Genomic DNA, 12,165 nt, shown 5'->3' on the forward strand with positions numbered 1-12,165 from the left:
TGTGTGCAGGTACACTTTTATGCATACATAAGCTTTTACACGTGTGTACAGGTGCGTGTGTATGGGGATGTGTACATGTTTATGTGCGTATGCTTCTCTGTGTGTTTTGAGGTCAGAAGATCATCTCGGATGTCATCTACATTACCCCTCTTGAGACAGGGTTTCTTCATGGCCTAGGCTTCCACAGTTAGGCTAGACTTGCTGGCCAGTGAGCTCTAGAGACTGTCTGTCTCCACAGCTTCAGTGCTGGCATTACAAGTGCACCATGTCTGGGCTTATGAGTCGTCTAGGTTTGGAACTTAGGTTCTCATGATAGCACAGCAACCTCCTTATGGAGAGTCACCTCCCCAGTCCCTGTGTCATATTGCTAAGGAGTCAGTATCTCTCTCTGCATTGATGAGTTGATCTATTCTCACCTCATGGAATAATTGTGAAAAAGAAACAAGCCGTCTATGAAAACTGTCCAGGTCAAAATAGACCGCATACCAGGTGCCTCTTAAAGTTTGGAAGAAAGGCCAGAAAGATGGCTACAGGTTGAGCGGGGGAGCAGAGAAGGGGAGGGATATTCCGGGTGTCCCCGGCATTACCTCTGCATGTACGAGCGCAGCAGTGTGATTCCCAGTAGGAAGTACATCATGATGGAGCACACCATCATGGCCAGTCCAAGCAGGATGGCCCGGTCCTCTCCAGCCTTCAGAGCTGTCACAGTTTTCCTTTTGTCCAGGAGGTCATGGTCCCTGATTTTCTGGTAGATATTTCTGAAGTTGAAAACAATACAGTCTTACATGGGACTCTCAGTTAGACTGCATGTCCCTCGAGTGTAGCTCTATTTCTGCCTGTGCCTTGCCAGGGTAAGGGACCCACAGGAATGTTCCAGACACTCTCAAGTGAAATTGAATTTCAGTACAAACCCTGGCTCCCAACACGTCTATGTCACACACACACACACACACACACACACACACACACACACACATACACACACACATGCAAGCACACACACACACACATACACACACACATACACACACATACACACACATGCACACACACATACACACACATGCACACACACACATGCACAAACACATACACACACATGCACACACACACACACACACACACAGGTACTCGCTCACACATTCTTCTACATGCACAGAAAAAGAGAGCAGACATACATATATGCACCATCCCTGAGCAGAAACAATCCCTAATTCTGTAGTTTGGGGATTCATGTCTAACTGTAATATAATTTTCCTCTGTACAGTTCTAAGAAAGACACAATCCCCTCAACCCCAAAAATGCCTTGGTTTGTTGATTTGATATTTATGAAGTTGATCATTGCTGAGATATACTTTCTGAACCTACTCATGTTTGTGCTGTGTGTGTGTGTGTGTGTGTGTGTGTGTGTGTGTGTGTGTGTGTGTGAGAGAGAGAGAGAGAGAGAGAGAGAGAGAGAGAGAGAGAGAGAGAGAGAGAGAGAGAGACACTATGCCTTTTTATTTTCCAGCCCAAGCCTGGGGCCTTTGGACTAGATGGCCACCCTGCTTTTGCCTTCCACAGACTGGCAACCACCTGCCCTCTGTATCATGACTCATTTTTGAGATTTCTTTGGAAATTGCAGGATTTACATCAAAGCTCTTTAAAGTTGACCCTGTGTGAACTTGAAGAACAAACCGGTGCCCATTAGCAGTGAAAGGCAGTGAGTGGGCAAACTTGTGAAGCAGGAGAAACAGGCTAACACTTAGTGGCTTCAAAAAGCCACCAGAAAACAATAACCTGTTGCTACTTGGCTAATATCATTTATCAACATGCATTTAACTCTGACGGCGGCCACCGAGCTCGGCATTCTGCAGATGGAAGCCAGCGAGGATGATCGGCGGTTCTGGATTATTAGACTGCCACACAGCATTGGCTATGCCAGTCTGCCATAAAATAGACTGAGTGCTATCAGTTGCCATCAGAACAAGAAATACGTAAAATGATTCAGCTGAGTCATTTCAAATATATCTGAAAAGCAAATGTTCTTTGTCCGCTCTAGAATGGATGAGAAAAGGGGGAAATGGTTTCTACATAGTTTGCGTGTGTTTAGGAAATCAGGATATTACAAGGCAAAAAGAAAGTTTTGAGTGGGTGGAACATAGCTATGAAACCTACCAATAAATGGCTGTTGAATTAATAGATAAATGGAGGAATGTTAATACAATTTGGAATAATGAGATCACGATTAGGAGGTTAGCTCCACACATGTATTCTGCGTTGTAATCTCTTGTGTTGGGGACACGGTCCCTGTTAGATAAGAAAGATGAGTGTCAGCAGAGGGTGGTGAATTCTCTGGTGGATCCACTCATAGTGTCATGGTGATTTCCCCAGCTCGAGGGACAAGGACCGGGAGTCAGTGTACGACATTAGGAAAGGCTTCCTGGAAAAGCAAGGTTTGAACAGAACCTTCAAGGCTGATTGCAGTCAAGCAAATGGGACATAAAGTTAGTGGCATTCGGATGGATGGATCCCAGAAACAAAGGTGTAGGGGCTTGGAGTTGCACACCGAGTACCAGGAAGGACTGTGCTGGTGTTCCTGGGAGGGCATACCATGGAAACAGGGCAGCCAGACAAGAAAATTGGTGTCATGAAGGCTTTGAAAGTCATTCTAGAGAGTCGCCTTCCTCCTGTAATTAAAGGAAAGCTGTCAGCAGCGATGCGATCAGAATTGAGATTCAGAGTGATCACTGTGCCTGCAATGTGGAGATTAGAAACAGGAAACATCTTAAATCAGAGAAGGAGAGAGGGAGGTAGGGAAGAGGAGAAGGAGGAGGAGGAGGAGGAAATTGGGAGATGGTTTCAGTAATGTTGGCAAAGGATGGTAAGGACTGCTTCCTTGCTGAAGACAGGATAGAGAAGGAGGAGGCAACATATGGAGAAATGTCCAGGGAATGAAGCCCCGGGATACAGTGGTTGATGGGATGTGAAGGCTGAGGAGGCAGCCAGGGAAGCAGGCAGCGGGGCTCTGTGCTGCAGTGCAGCTGTGTGTGGCGGGGAAGTGTGAGGAGAGGAAAGGCCCAACTCTCCTATGTCCAGAGAGGTTTGGAGAATGGCAGTTATTATTGAACCCGCAGGACAACAGAAACGAGCTGGTGAGATGGCTCAGGAGCTGAGGTAACTGGCACTGAAGTCTGATAACCTGAGGTTCTCTTCCCTGGGACCCACATGGTAGGACAGAAGTGACTCATAAAGTTATCCTTTGACCTCCACATTGAGGGCATGTGTGCAACCGACCGACCGACTGACCGACAGACAGACAGACAAAAATCTCGGGAGGGCTGAAGAGATGGCTCAGGGGCTAGGAGCAATGGCTGCTCTTACAAAGGACCCTGATCCAATTCCACATAACATCTCAGACCATCTGTATCTCTGGGTCCAGAGAATCTAATTTCTTCCTTTGGCCTCTGTGGACAACAAGTATGCACCATGATGTACATGTATACACACAGTCAAAATACCCATATGCATAAAATAAAAATAAGTAAATCTAAAATATGAGGCTTTGTAAATAGATTTTCAGTTTTCAGTAAATCTTTGTTTTGCCCCAATAGTCAGTACCCTGAAAAAAAGTTTCAAGCTTAATGTCTACTTAACTTTTTGAAATTTTCTATCGAGTCAGCTTATAAATCATAAGCAAATTAGCTAAGAACTATGCATATGTACAAGTGGATATACAGAGTAAAAAGTGCAAGAGTGACGCTCTTGGCCTTTGATGATTTAAATCAGATTCCTGTGGTATTTGCTCTATGGGGAGAAAGGCATTCAGGAGCAGACATGGTGGACACCATGTATGCGTTTGTCTGTTTAGAAGTCCATTTTTGTCTTTGAGTCTGTCAGTTCATTTGTGTATATGTGCACATGTGTGTGTGCGTGTGAACACCAGAGAACAACCTTGGCTGTTGCTCCTCAGGTGCCATACACCTTATTGTTTGAAACAAGGTCTCTCATTGGCCTGGAATTTAACAAGTAGATTAGGTTAGCCAGTCAGCGAGCTCCATTTGATTGTTTGGTGGTTAACCAGCAGGGCTTTGTCTCCAGGCCTTATTTGCTGACATTTATTAGTCCTCATAAGGTAGATCACTGTATTAGTCAGGGTTCTCCAGAGTTACAGAACTGATGGAATGTCTCTATATATTAAGAAAATTTGTTGGGATGACTTACAGTCTGTGGCCCAGCTAACCCAACAATGGGCAGCTGTGGAAGGGAAGGCCAAGAATCTAGTAGTAGTTCTGCCCCAGGAGGCTGGTTGTTTCAGCTGCTCTTCTGTAGAAATAGGTTCTAACAAATGTGCTGGCAAGTAGGTGCAAGCAGGTGAAGAAGAGAGAATCTTCCTTTTTCCAATGTCCTTATACAGACCACTAGCAGAAGGTGTGTCCCAGATTAAGGTGTGTTATGTACCACCGTGCCTGGATCTGGGACTTGTTCCAGGCTGGCCTTGAACTCAGAGATCTCCTTGCCTCAGTCTCCTGGGACTAAATGCCTATACTACCTTGCCTGGACCTAAGCTTTTCATGGCCACTAAACTATACCTCAAGATGTCCACGTGTCTTCAGCAGCAAGATCAGGATTAGAGGTATGTCCTCCAATTCTGGACTGTAGTTCAGTCCAGATATAATCAAGTTGACGACCAGGAACAGCCAGCACGATCACAATGTGACAATTCTGGAGATACATCATGTGTATGACACGGTCTTCCTGAGCAGCGACAAGACATCACTACCCACTACCTGGTGATCATGCTCACTGGACAGTTGAGGAGGGAAGCGAGCCAGTCCCTGAGGACTGATTACCTGAGGATCAGTTACTGAAGGCTAAGGCGCCCAAAGCCAGTTGACTGAAGGTTCAGTGCACGCTGTGAACAGAACTTACCTACTCCCTGAACTAACTTACAGACTTCACAAAGAGTTGTTTTAAGCAGAATTATTTAAATATAGTAAGTGGATATGAATATATTTTCTCCCCTCTCTGTTAATGTCACATTTTAATATGTTTCATCATGAAGTGTGTTGTAATGAAGATGTTCTTCTCAGCAGTATATTAAGATTGCTTTGATGTTTTAAAGAAGACTGGGCTTCTGAGTAACATTATAAATATATTCTAGTAAACATATTCATGTGTATGTGTATAAATATATTGTTGTAATAACAACTTCACATTTCCTGTGGTGCCTGTTTAATTTGTACTGATTTATTTTCAAATCCTTTTTGGGGAGATGTCTTAGTTAGGGTTACTATTGCTGTCCTAAAACAACATGAGCAAAAGCAAGTTGGGAGGAAAGGGTTTAGTAAGCTTACACTTCCTCATTATAGTCCACCATCGAAGGAAGTCAGGACAGGAACTCAAGCAGGGCAGAAACTTGGAGGCAGGAGCTGACACAGAGGCCATGGAGAGGTGCTGCTTACTGGATTGCTCCTCATGGCTTGCTCAGTCTGCTTTCTTATAGAATCCAGTCCTAGGGGTGGCCCCACCCACAATGGGCTGGGTTCTCCCTCATCAATCACTAAGGAAACAATGCCCAACAGCTGTATGCCATGGAGGACTTTTCTCAGTTGAGGCTCTTTCCTTTTAGATAACTCAAGCTTGAATCAAATTGACCTAAGGCTGGCCAGTCCAGAGATGGTGTTGTTTTCCTGACATTTTGGCCTCACTTGAGTTTTCTCTGCAGTTTCACGTCACAGCTATTGTCACCACCACAGACTCAACGGCCTCATCAGTTAACCAACATTCACTTCTTTTCTGCATTCAGAAAGCTTAGAGGAATTGGTTTGGGTGGGAATCTTATTTTAAAGTAAATGGGTGTGTGTGTGTGTGTGTGTGTGTGTGTGTGTGTGTGTGTGTGTGTGTTCATGAATATGGGTGCCGGAAGAGGCCAAAGGCACAGGATCCTCTAAGAGCTTGAGTTATAGGCAGTCGTGAGCCACCTGATTCAGATGCTGGGAACTGAACTTAGGTCTCCTGCAAGAGCAGTTAGTACCCTGAACAATCTCTACAGTCCTGGAGAGGAATTTTAATAGCTCATTGAAGACTCAGCGATTTATTTAGATGGCTTTTAATTTGTCCCACAGAATCATTAAATAAATGCTTAGCTTGTCTCTGTTCTGGTCCTGTTTCTACAACAGGAAGGCTCTGGGAGAGAACAGCATGATCCTCTGCAGGGAAGCCATTTGTTGAGGAAGAGAAATTGACAAAATGTGCAGCCGAGCCTGCTGATCTAGAACGCTAGACCCTAGGAGATGAACAGGGGACAGGAAGAGCAGGAAACAGCGAGGAGACCTCAGATAGTCTGTGGAACACAGAGAAGGACGACAGAAATGGGGAGGGACAATGACTACAAATTTAGATATACACCCGAATGGACTCCCTAATGAAAGGTGGCCGTGGCCATATTGATTCTTGCTAGCCAAGTTAATGTTGGCTGTGAAAGAATGCTGTAGAATTACAATGATTGTGTTAAAATTTGGTACCTGGTGAAATTTAATATATTCACCAAAATGGTTGATTATAGCAAATAGGTTCTTCGTCAAAGTGGCTTCAGGCAAACTGGTCATTGGTGTACTATAGCCCCTGACATGACCATCCAGAGGCCTGGTGGCAGACACACAGCCTCAGGCTGTGACAGAGTGCAGAGGTGGTTTGGAAGCCTGCCACTGATGCAGGTGCGAATGGCACACGCATCTGTGACAGACTGAACCAAGCCTCGGAGGCGTGAATGACTGACCGAGAAGTGGAAGAAGCTCAAGGAGATGGGGAAAAGGTGATTGAGTGCAGCTGGGGTCCGGGATGGGAAAGGGAAGCTCTTGGTTGGTGGGCTATGCACAGACCAGAAGAAAAAGATCTGCCCTCGAAGTTCAAGAGGACATTAAAGGGAGTGAAACAAGTGGGACAGTTAGATTTGCACGTTGGAAACATCATGAATGTTAGTGTGGCTGGTTGTTAACTATGCTGTCAGAAGATTACCACTGCATTGACCATGGTATTTTGCTTTAGTGCAACAATGAAAGAAATAATACCAACAACAAAAACTAAAGGAAAACGTGTGTGTGTGTGTGTGTGTGTGTGTGTGTGTGTGTGTGTGTGTGTTTGGGGGGGGGTGTAGGGTAAAAGAATTCATGGACCAAAATGAAATCAGACAAAGAACTTCGAAATGAATGATATAGAAGACAAGTATTCAGTGGGTGTGGCTAAAACAACAGGTAAGAGTGTACATTTTCTTGTGGACAGGATAAATTTTGGGGCCAAAAGTTTTATGCGTTGATGTTGCAGTAAATATTAAAAAAAAAAGATCTGAACCTTTTGCATCCTGCAATAGCGTGGCACCCGTTGTTCCACATGGCACTGCGGGGCACTTTTATCTCGGGGGCTCTGGTTCCTGCACATCACCGCTCCATGCTGGCCCCAGTTACTCTCAGACCCAGGCGGTCCCCAAGCTGTTCCAGCGTGGCACCTTGCCATGCTGGTCCCTAGGGTTAGTTCCAGCACCAAAGGGCCATATGGAACTAACCATAATTTATCACTGGTTAGTATCTCTCCCGGCAGCTCTCTGCTAGCCGCTAACTCTCTGGTTCTAGCTGCCCGGTAAAATCAGGGCTCTAGAAGTCCAGCAGCAGCTGGCCTATTGTGGGTCCCTGCCATGAACTCTACCCACACTCCCAACAACTGCCTCCTTGGTAGTTAAAGTATAAATTCCCAATTACCCGGTGAAATCATGACTCAATAAGCTATAATTTATCAATCAGATTTATATGTTAAATTCTCACTTCACAATACATCCACATAATAAACTCACAATCAATCGATAAAGATAAAAACTACCCACTTAGATAAGATAAATTTACCTATAAAAATCCATCCCTTAAGAAATAGACATAACTACCTAGGGCCATTTAAGACCACCCGGATCTGGGTCACCCTTCTCCGTCTCCATCTTGTTTCTCCCACTTTCCCTTCTCTCATGCCTTATAAAAACTTTGTTCCCACCTTACTTTTTACTGTCCATTCATGACCTTGACCTAACTTGTGCCAGCCCTCACCTGCATATAGACACCAACCTTCAGGTTGGTGTTCCTATCGCTCCACTGGGGTTCCTGCCTGGAGGTAGCCTCTTCAGGTTCACCACCATTGATTTTTGGGTGTTTCCCTTATCTCAGGTCCCTGTCTAGTCCTGGAGATGCACCCCAATGCAAGGGCCAGAGATGGAACAGAGACTGAGGGACTGGAAATAAGCAGCACAACTTGAGATCCATTCAATGGGCAAGCATTAATCCCTGACACTGTTAATGATATTCTATTATGCTGCAGACAGGAGTGTAGCACCACTGTCCTCTGAGAGGGTCCACCTGCATCTGACTGAGACAGATGTAGACCCTGCAGCCAAATAGTGGATGTACCTTAGGGACTCTTACGGAAGAACAGGAGGAAGGATTGTGGGACCGGAAGGGGATAGGAACTCCATAGGAAAACCAACAGAGCCAACTAACCTGGACCCTTGGGGTTCTCAGGGTCTGAACCACCAACAAAAGAACATACACAGCCTGGACCTAGGCCTCCCTACACATATGTAGCAGATATGCTGCTTGGTCTTCATGTGGGTCCCAAACAACTGCTGTGAGGGGCTGTCCCAAAAGCTGTGCCTGTACACGGGATATGCTCTTCCAGCTCGGCTGCCTTGTCTGGCCTCAGTGGGAGAGAATTCACCTAGGCTCACAGACTTGATGTGCTGGGGGGGGGGAAACTGAGGTGGGCCCCATCTGCTCGGAGGAGAAGGATTGTGGAAGATGATGACTGGCAGGAGGGCTAGGGAGCATGGTATAAACTGAATAAGTTTTAAAAAATTGTGCATTTTCCAATGTTTGGGTTAGAGAATAAGAAAGCCCTTAAATTAGTTCACTCAGCATATAAGGAAATTTTGAGATAGGTGGAACATTAAAAAATTAAAAAAAAAAAGGAATAAAGAAAGAAATTACCATAAGCACTACTAAGGAAATGGTTGGGAACTGTGTTAAAGGGGCAATGAGTTCAAAGGTCAATGTGTCCTGAAAGACTAAAGCAATGGATACATCTTTGAAAAGGTTGATAAAGAAAACCTACAAACCCAAAATAAACATTTTAAATTAAAAAACCATAATTGTGGGTACAGCATGCTTTAGAAAAGAGCTCTGTTTAGAAAACAACTTTGCAGTTGTGATGCATTAATGGAGACATTGAACTTACTGAGATACACAGCAAGGCTTTACAGATACGTAACTCACTGAGAGCAATACTTGAAAACAAAACAGCCAGAAGACCTAAATAATTCCAAACTACTAAAATTCGCAATCGCTCAAAGTTCTAAATAATTAAAAGTATTTTGGTCATAGAAATCCAAAGCTCTTGCAACTTACAGCTGAGCCCAAGCTATACAAGACAGATACTTCCAGAGTGCAGAAAAGGAATGCCAGCCATCCTGGCTATGAGGCTGGCAAGTTCTGAGACCAGAGCCCGTCAGAGCCACATGTGATGGAAAAAGTACAGGCTAACCCCATTCTTAACCACAAATATGAAATGTAACAGAATTTAAATTTTGGACCAAACCTAAGCTTATAAAGAGATAGGGCCTACTGTGATAAAGCTACTACTATTGTATTTTGGAAATATAACATTGGTCATTATTAGATTTTTATTAATATGTGAAAAGCATTCTAAGCTGATAATGTGATAATAATATAACCTAGAAATACATTAACATCCGTTCATGGTAAGAGCTATTATCAAATTAGAAGTAGGAACATCCTCAATGTAATAAAAGGCCAAGAAAAACTGCCTGTAATATAATTGATCCAATTACTTAATGGTGAAATATTGAAAAGCCTCACTTAGCAAATCAGACTGAAAATGTCCACTGCCACCAGTTTTATTTTAATTTACTGAAATGTAAGGTAGGGTGACTGGACAAGAATAATGAAGGGGTGCTATATTTACAAATAGAGAAAGAACAAGGGCTTATTATTTTCCAGCGATATAAAGAAAATACAAAAGAATTCTCAGATAACTCATTGTTAAAATCGAGCACAGGGCTGGTGAGAGGTTACAGCAGGTAAATTTGTCTGAAATTAGCCCTGGCAACCTGAATTTAAGCTCGAATCCATGTGCAAGGGGAGCGTTGGCCCCTGCAAGCTGTCCTCTGACTTTACCATGGCACACATGTATTCACACACATCACTGCCCCCGCCACACACATGCAAAGCAAGCCAGCAAGCGAGCAAGCAAGCAAGAAAGAAAGAAGGGAGGAAGGGAGGAAGGAAGGAAGGAAGGAAGGAAGGAAGGAAGGAAGGAAGGAGGTTAGCTCACAGTGGTGTCAAACCAAAATTGATAAAGAATACACAGTAGTCTTTCCATCTACCAGCAAAAATGTAAAGAGTCTGTGAGCATTAAAGAAGGGCTGTGGGTTTACCGAGGGAGACGATGTGCAGTTCTTGGAGTTAAGAGATTGTACATGAAAGAAACAGATCTATTTCTCCTTGTTGAGCCAAAGATAATTTAAGTGCAGGGGTCTGGCTGCCCATGTTTGTTTACCTAAAGTCTGGGAAAGGATGAATAAAACAAGGGATATTCCTACTTCTGGTCCGCCTCCTGCTTCCTCCATCCTTGGTGGGTGGGAAGGAAGCTCCTCCATCAGTCTAGGGAAGGAAGCTCCTCCATCAGTCTAGGGAAGGAAGCTCCTCCATCAGTCTAGGACTACTCGACCAGCCAGGCAGATTCTTCTGCAGTTTCCCACCTCTCCTCAATCCTGTTGCATCTATACAATCTCTCACTCTGTTGAAACATTTTAATAAGACAGCTTGCAAGCCCCTGCTTTGGTAGTTATCTCTCTCCCTTGTGATATGCGCTTCGTGTTTTCTTTAATGAGCTTCCTTGTTTTTTTCCCTTGTTAATCTGTCTTTTGTCCCAGAAACTTATCTGGATTATGATTGGTTTTAAAGACTGCTTTTCTCACCTCCCTCAGAGGCCAGTGCAGAGAATCCTTTCAATTAGAAAAAGGCTTGGTGACATAAAGTTAGGACTTCATCAGATACCCTAACGGGCTTCACCTTTGAGCTGACTAGTTAACGGTCTTTACTGCTTCTATGTTATTTAAAAAACCCATCTTTTATATGTAATTTTCTCATTTCCTGTTTTGTTTGTTCTTTATGTGATTATTGGACATTCACACAAAACCAGTCCAGGCCCGACAAACCAGTAATTCTTGAGAGTTAGAAGAACATAAAACTATGATGGTCCTTTGCATCAATAATATTCTCTGACACTTAAATTATAACTTTAATTTTTGTTTTCAAGGATGATTTCAGTAATTACGGGATTTAAAGTAATAAGTGCATTTGTTGAACAGGGGTGTCAATGTGCACACCCTCGTCCTACACAGCTAACGGAAGCAAGCAAGCAGAAACAGCCTACGGATGCAGGGCCAGCACGCTCTCACAGCCGGCATTCCCAGCTGACTGTGTTTAGTTTGGTTGCCTTTCCTTGACCACATCTTCATCTCTATGCCTGGCTGAGCAAAAGCACATGGAAGCCCAGATATAATCAAAGAAATCGAGATTACAGTCCATCTGTGAGGTGGCTAATCTTCATAATCAACTTGGTGGTATTTAGAATCACCATAGAAACACAAACGTATCTGGAAGTGTTCAACTGAGGAAAGGAGTCTCCGAATGCGGGCGGCACATATCCCAGGCTCACTAAAACAGAGAAAGAAGCCGAGTACCAGCATTCATCTCTTCCAACTTCCTGACAGCAGGCGCAGGCGCAGGCGCAGGCGCAATGTGACCCTCTGCCTCACGCTCCTGCCTTCACGACTTCACCTCCATGATGGATTGCTTTCTCAAAGTGTAAGCCAAAATAAACCCTACCTTAGGTTTCCTTGGTCAATTATCTTGAACATCAGTAGGAAAGTAATGAATACACCATCTGTGGAGTTGGGATGAGCATTGAGTCTTTGTTCAAATGCTAGTTGCCTTCTGGGCTACAGTCTCTCAGTTAAACACCAAGGGACTATTTCCCCATAACTAAGGTAACATGAGACATGCAACGCATTGGAAATTTGGAAGTATGTGTGTGGATGCAATAATCCCTTGCATGAAACTTTTA

The 12,165-nt window shown here is 44.0% G+C and overlaps 1 protein-coding gene across 1 annotated transcript in view; it reads right to left on the reverse strand.

The window, feature by feature from the left end:
• Kcnmb2 (potassium calcium-activated channel subfamily M regulatory beta subunit 2) overlaps positions 1 to 12,165 on the reverse strand; it is a 286,445-nt gene that overhangs the window by 27,799 nt on the left and 246,481 nt on the right. The window contains exon 3 of the mRNA XM_032898549.1: positions 588 to 758. Coding sequence (XP_032754440.1) covers positions 588 to 758 — 171 coding nt within the window. The remainder of the gene's footprint in view (positions 1 to 587; positions 759 to 12,165) is intronic.

The sequence above is a fragment of the Rattus rattus genome, chromosome 3 (assembly GCF_011064425.1).
Source record: "Rattus rattus isolate New Zealand chromosome 3, Rrattus_CSIRO_v1, whole genome shotgun sequence".
NCBI lineage: Eukaryota > Metazoa > Chordata > Mammalia > Rodentia > Muridae > Rattus > Rattus rattus.